Raw genomic sequence first — 7500 nt, 5'->3', positions numbered from 1 at the left:
CAATTTGGATAATTTCCTTGTGTGATTTTATGGATTAGAATGCAAGTGTCATAGTTGTATTTCTGTTATACTATTAGCCTTCTTGTTTATATGTGATATGATGTGGTCATAGTTCTTTACATTTGCTAGTGCTGTAGATTTTGTTTTGTTTTTGTTTTTGTGTTTTGTTTGTCGAGGTCCAGATGTTTAAACAGTAATTAATGATACTAAGTGCTAGTGTTTATAGAACAGCAATTCTTGTTTCAGTGGGTATTTAACTTCTGATGTGATTTAAGTATATCAGAATGCCCATTACTTTTCTGTAGATGTGGTCAATGTATATCTCAAATGTCATGCCTTTCGATTTGTTTTACTGTAGTGTTGGGTCTCACTGTATCTACGGGTATATTTTGCTATATTCTTGCGGCTGCCTATAGAAATACATAGCGTTTTTTGTGGATTTAGTTTCAGGCCATTCATATCGAAGTATTGTTTTGCTTCTGTTAGGCTCTGCATGTTGTTGTTTTTTCCTATCAATTCACTTGGAGAGAGAGAAAGAGAGCGAGAGAAAGAGAGAGAGAGAGAGAGAGAAAGGAGGGAATAAGAGAAAAGAGAGAGAGAGAGAAATCAAAAATCGAAAGAGAGAATGGATAATGAAGGAGAGAAGGATGTAAGGAAGAAAATGTAAAAAGCATTTGTAAAAAAAAATACACGCCGTTCATATATTGCACTTTGTTGTCTGACTGTTCTTTTGCAACATGTTTCAATTCCAATTGTTCGAGTATTAACCATTTCCAGGAGACTATAAAAGACAAAATCAATGAATTTGTATCAAGAAAAGGAGGAATAAGGAAGAAAAGGGAGAAATAAGGCACACAAACGAGGAATAAGGAATAAAAGGAGGAATAAGGAAGAAAAGCGAGAAATAAAGAAAAAAGAAGGGATAAGGAAGAAAAAGGAGGAATAAGGAAGAAAAAGTAGGAGTAAGGAAGAAAAAGGAGAAATAAGGAAGAGAAAGGTAGAAAAGGGAGGAAAAGGTGGAATAAGGAAGAAAAACGAAGGAATAAAGAAGAAAAAGGGGAATAAGGAAGAACAGGGAGGAACAAGAACGAAAAAAGGAGGAATAAAGAAGGAAAGGAGGAATAAGGAAGAAAAAGGAGGAATAATGATGAAAAAGGAGGAATAAGGAAGAAAAAAGGAGGAATGAGGAAGAAAAAGGAGGAATAAGGAAGAAAAAAGGAGGAATAAGGAAGAAAAGGGAAGAATAAGGAAGAAAAAGGAGGAATAAGGAAGAAAAAGGAAGAAAAAGGAGGAATAATGAAGAAGAGGAAGGAATAAGGAAGTAAAAGAAAATAATAAGGAAGAAAAAGGGAGGAATAAGGAAGAAAAGGGAGGAATAAGGAAGAAAAGGAAATAATAAGGAAGAAAAAGGGAGGAATAAGGAAGAAAAGGGAGGAATAAGGAAGAAAAGGAAATAATAAGGAAGAAAAAGGGAGGAATAAGGAAGAAAAGGGAGGAATAAGGAAGAAAAGGAAATAATAAGAAAGACAAAGGGAGGAATAAGGAAGAAAAGGGGGAATAAGGAAGAAAAGGGAGAAATAAGGAAGACAAACGAAGAATAAGAAAGAAAAAGGAGGAATAAGGAAGAAAAGGGAGAAATAAGAAAGAAAAAGGAGGAATAAGGAAGAAAAAGGAGGAATAAGGAAGAAAAGGAGGAGTAAGGAAGAAATAGGAGAAATAAGGAAAAGAAAGGTGGAATAAAGAAGAAAAAGGAGGAATAAGGAAGAAAAAGAAGGAATAAAGAAGAAAAAGGGGAGTAAGGAAGAACAGGGAGGAACAAGAACGAAAAAAGGAGGAATAAGGAAGGAAAGGAGGAATAAGGAAGAAAAAAGAGAAATAAGAAAGAAAAAAAGAAATAAGAGAAAAAAGGAGGAAGGAGAAAAAAAAGGAGGAATAAGGAAGAAGAGGAAGGAATAAGGAAGAAAAAAGAGGAATATGGAAGAAAACAGGGAGAATAAGGAAGAAAAGGGAGGAATAAGGGGGAAAAGGAGGAATAAGGAAGAAAAAAAAGTTATAAGGAAGGAAATGGGTGAAATAAGGAAGAAGAACGAGGAATAAGGAAGAAAGAGGAGAAAAATAGGAATAAAAGGGAGGACTAAGGAAGAAAGAAGAAAAAGAGGAATAAGGAAGAACAGGGAGAAATAAGAACGAAAAAATGAGGAATAAGGAAGAAAAAGAGGAAAAAGGAAGAAAAAGGAGGAGTAAGGAAGAACAGGGAGGAACAAGAACGAAAAAAGGAGGAATAAGGAAGGAAAGGAGGACTAAGGAAGAAGAAGGAGGAATAAGGAAGAAAAAAGAGAAATAAGAAAGAAAAAAAAATAAGAAGAAAAAAAGAGGAATAATGAAGAAAGGAAGGAATAAGGAAGAAAAGCGAGGAATAAGGGGAAAAAGGAGGAATAAGGAAGAAAACGAAAGAATAAGGAAGGAAATGGGTGGAATAAGGAAGAAAAGGAGGAATAAAGAAGAAAAGGGAGAAATAAGGAAGAAAAACGAAGATAAGGAAGAAAAAGGAGAAATAAGGAAGAAAAGGGAGGACTAAGGAAGAAAAAAAGGAATAAAGAAGAAAAAAGGGGAATAAGGAAGTAAAGGGAGGAACAAGGACGAAAAAAAAGGAATAAGGAAGAAAAAGGAGAAATAAGGAAGAAAAGGGAGAAATAAGAAGAAAACAGGAGGAAGGATAAAGAAAAAAGGAGGAATAAGGAAGAAAAGGAAGGAATAAGGAAGAAAAATTGAGGAGTAAGGAGGAAAACAGGGGGAATAAGGAAGAAAAGAGAGGAATGAGGAATAAAGAAGGAAAGGGAGGGATAAGGAAGAAATAAGGAGGAATAAGAAAGAAAATGAGAAATAAGGAAGAAAAAGGAAGAAAAAGGAGAAATAAGGAAGAATAAGGAAGAAAAAGGAGAAATAAGGAAGAATAAGGAAGAAAAAAGGGGAATAAGGAAGAAAAAAGGGGAATAAGGAAGAAAATATGGGAATAAGGAAGAAAAAAGGAGGAAGGAGAAAGAAAAAAGTAGGAAGGAGGAGGAGAGAGGAAGGAAGATTGTTATCACTATCCTAAAGGCTTATGGAAGAGGAAGGGAAGTGAGAAAAGGGAAAAGCGGAAGAAAGGGAGAAAGAGAAAGGGAAGAAGAGGGGAAAAGAAGAAGGGGGGGAGGAGAGGAAGTGAATGGGAACCACGAAGAAGTGTGATAAAGGAAGGAGAAGGAGGAGGAGTTGCAAAGCCTCCTACTCCGAACGACAAAATTATTCTTGTATTCGCAACTCCGGCATAAGTGTAATCTGACCCTTGTGTGCGGAATTCTATGGCTCTTTTGCGGAGTAATGCCTGGGGTCATCATCATCACCATCATAATCATCATCACCATCATCATCACGATCATCATCACCATCATCATCATTACCATCATCATCACCATCATCATCACCATCATCATCATCATCACCATCATCATCAAAACCATGACCTTCGCTGTCTTCGTTGTTGTTATCATTATCATTATCGTTGGCATTCTAATAGTTATTATTATCTGTATCATTGTCTTATTCATCACCATTGTTGTCTTCATCATCATCGTTATCATCATTAGCATTATCATCATCACTTTCAATACCATCATTGTTATCACTATCATCGTCATCATCATCATCGCATCAATATTTTCATCATAATGATCACCATTATCATTATCATCAACAGTATCAATATCAGTAACAGTATCAGTATCATCATAATCACTATTATTATCATTATTATCATCAAAATCATCATCACTTCATCACTATTTTCATTATCACGATCATCTCCATCCATCATCTTCATTAGCATCATCATCATCAACACCAATACCACCATTACTATAATCATATGAACGGCATTACCATCATTATCAATATCATCGTTCAATTTCATCAATTCCATCATCACCATCACCATAATAACCACCGTCACCGCCGCCATCACCATCATCATCATCATCATCACTATTCCAAGCGCATTTCAGAATTAATATTCCCTGAGCGACTGCCGGTCAAATTAATCACAAGTGTCGCTTGGAGATCGGGCGGAGAGGGGAAGGAGGAGAGAGGGGAAGGTAAGAAGAGAAGAAGAAGAATAGAGAGAAAGAGAAGAGGGGAAGGAGGAGAGAGGGGAAGGTAAGAAGAGAAGAAGAATAGAGAGAGAGAGACGAAGGGAAGGAGACAGACAGGAAGATATGAAGAGAGGAAGAGGAATAGAGAGAGAGAGAAGAAGGGAAGGAGAGAGAGGGGAAGACAAGAAGAGAGGAAGAAGAATAGAGAAAGAGAAGAATAAGTGAATGAGGAGAAAGGGGAAGATAAGAAGAGAGGAAGAAGAATAGAGAGAGAGAGAAGAAGGGAAAGAGAGACAGGAAGATCAGAGGAAAGGAAGAAGAATAGAGAGAGAAAAAGAAGGGAAGGAGGAGAGAGAGAGGAATATAAGAAGAGAGGAAGAAGAATAGAGAGAGAGAGAAGAAGGGAAGGAGGAGAGAAGAAGATCAGAAAAGAGGAAGAAGAAAAGAGAGAAAGAAGAAGAGGAGAAAGGGATAGCGAAAGAGAAGGAGAAATAGGAAGAGAGGAAGAAGAACAGAGAAAGAGAAAGAAGGGAAGGAGGAGAGAGAGGAAGATAAGGTAGGAAGAAGACTAGAAAGAGAGAAGAAAAAGGGAAGAAGAGACAGAAAATGGAAGAAGGTTACGAAGAGACAGAGAGAAGAAAAAGAGGATAAGAGAAGAAGGAAGATAACGGACAAGATGGAAAGAGAAGTAAAGAGAGAGAGAAGAGAAAAAGAAATTACGTAAATAGGAAGAAAGGAAATGCGGTAAGAGAAAAACAGGAACATAGAAAAGACTAATAGGAAAATAGGGAAGAGGAAACAGAGGGGAAAAAATATACGGAAAAGGAAAAAGAGGAAGAGAGATAGAAAGGTAAATAGGCAGAGAGACGGAAGAATGAATAAGAAGAGAGGGAGAATGAACGAAAATGTAAGAAAAAATATCTAGAGAGAACAGAAGTAAACAGAAAATGGATGAAAAATAGATATAAATATAAATACTAATATAGATATAGATGTAGATACAGATTAGTAAGACAATGAAAAAGGAAGAAAAATAGATATAAATATAGATATAGATTTAGATACAGATTAGTAAGACATTGAAAAAGGGGGACGGAAAGACTGATATGAAAATAACGTAATAAGTAAGATAAAGTGATAAAAGGAGCATGCAAAGCGATGATAGAAAGACAAATATAGAAAAAAGGAATTATTAAAAAAAGACGATAAATGACAAAGAGAGAGAACGAGAGAAATAGAGAGAGAGAGAGAGAGAATTCAAATTTAAATTCACATTACGTTCAGGTTATTACAGTTGGTATTCCATTTACATATATAGTGTCTATATTATGTAATAAGATGTTATAAAAATGAATATTATACACTGCTTGTGCAACAAAATTATACAGAGCATTAACATCTTAAGTGACAAATATCGTGCTTGGCTTCATCTTTTGTTTTAAATGTGTTTTAAATGTGTTGGAAGTCTTTCTAATATTTTCTAATAGTTGGTTCCAGATCGCCAGTCCTCGGCTTTGCATATCTCTTGCCCCGGTTTCTGTATTCGATCTTTTCATATATAAAGAGTTATTTTGCACTGTCTGAACACTCGTTATGTTACCTGCTGTCTGTATAGGTAATAGCCAATTTGGATAATTTCCTTGTGTGATTTTATGGATTAGAATACAAGTGTCATAGTTGTATTTCTGTTATACTATTGGCCTTTTTGTTTATATGTGATGTGATGTGGTCATATTTCTTTACATTTGCTAGTGCTGTAGATTTTGATTCTTTTTTGTTTTTATGTTTTGTTTGTGGAGGTCCAGATGTCTAGACAGTAAATAATGATACTAAGTGCTAGTGTTTATAGAACAGCAATTCTTGTTTCAGTGGGTATTTAACTTCTGATGTGATTTAAGTATATCAGAATGCCCATTACTTTTCTGTAGATGTGGTCAGTGTATATCTCAAATGTCATGCCTTTCGATTTGTTTTACTGTAGTGTTGGGTCTCACTGTATCTATGGGTATTTTTGTTATATTCTTGCGGCTACCTATGGAAATACATAGTATTTTTTGTGGATTTAGTTTCAGGCCATTCATATCGAAGTATTGTTTTGCTTCTGTTACGCTCTGTATGTTTTTTGTTTTTTGTTTTTCCCTATTAATTCACTTGGAGAGAGAGCAAGAGAGAAAGAGAGAGAGAGAGAGAGAGAGAGAGAGAGAGAGAGAGAGAGAGAGAGAGAGAGAGAGAGAAAGAAAGAAAGGAGGGAATAAGAGAAAAGAGAGAGAGAGAGAGAGAGAGCGAGAGAGAAATCAAGAAGCGAATGAGAGAATGGATAATGAAGGAGAGAAGGATGCAAGGAAGAAAATGTAAAAAGCATTTGTAAAAAAAATTACACGCCGTTCATGTCGCTTTGCATATATTGCACTTTGTTGTCTGACTGTTCTTTTGCAACATGATTCAGTTCCAATTGTTCGAGTATTAACCATTTCCAGGAGACTATAAAAGACAAAATCAATTGCGCTGAATTTGTATCAACTCGATGTATTTGTGAATATCGTTTGTGTCATCGAAAGGCTAGATGAATGCTTTGGCTTTGGCTTTAACTTCGACTTACGACTTTTGACTCTTGACTTTTAATTTTCTATTTTCGACTTTGAATTTGATTTTGACTTTGACTTTGACTGACTTTGACTTTGACTTTGAATTTAACTCTGACTTTGCCTTTGAATTTAACTTTGCCTTTGGCTTTGACCTTGACTTTGACTTTGAATTTGAATTTGAATTTGACCTTGCCTTTGACCATAACTCTGACTTTGGCTTTGGCTTTGACATTGGTTTTGACTCTGACCTCGACTTTAGCTTTGACTTTAATTTAGAATTCATAGTGCAAAAAAAAACATGCATTTATTACGAGGATAAAATCGATACATCACTTGCACTGTGAAGATAAACATTCTCGTTCATAAAATTTTCTGTATTAGATTTAGAAACAGAGAGAGAAAAACAAAACCAAAAAAATAATAATAATAAGAAGAAAGGGAGAATTTAAGGATATACGAAAAAAGAACAAGATCCACCCCACCCCCCACCCCAACCCCCAACGAATAAAACAAACTCTTCCAGAATGAACATAAAAGAACAAAAAAAACAAAACAAAAAAAGATGAAAGACCACCATAGAGAACAATAACAAGCAGAAGAACAACTGACCTGAAGGCGAGAGAGACGATGAGGAAGATTCAGAGGATTCTCCAAGTCGATGAAAACCGCTTGAGACAATTCCTCGAGCAAGCCCTTTTCGTACGCCTCTTTCTGCACTCTGCAAGGGAAAGGGAAGAAGGTGGTTCTAGAATGAGGCGGTGGCGGTGATGTGTGTGTGTGTGTGTGTG

General features: G+C 35.8%; 1 protein-coding gene across 1 annotated transcript in view; it reads right to left on the bottom strand.

Moving 5' to 3' along the window:
• The window catches only part of LOC125043399 (protein O-linked-mannose beta-1,2-N-acetylglucosaminyltransferase 1-like), a 36383-nt gene that overhangs the window by 20326 nt on the left and 8557 nt on the right, over positions 1-7500 (bottom strand). Inside the window, exon 4 of the mRNA XM_047639502.1 lies at positions 7322-7430. Coding sequence (XP_047495458.1) covers positions 7322-7430 — 109 coding nt within the window. The remainder of the gene's footprint in view (positions 1-7321; positions 7431-7500) is intronic.

This window comes from Penaeus chinensis, chromosome 33 (genome assembly GCF_019202785.1).
Source record: "Penaeus chinensis breed Huanghai No. 1 chromosome 33, ASM1920278v2, whole genome shotgun sequence".
Classification (NCBI taxonomy): Eukaryota; Metazoa; Arthropoda; class Malacostraca; order Decapoda; family Penaeidae; genus Penaeus; species Penaeus chinensis.
This window is presented reverse-complemented; position numbering and strand designations above follow the sequence as displayed.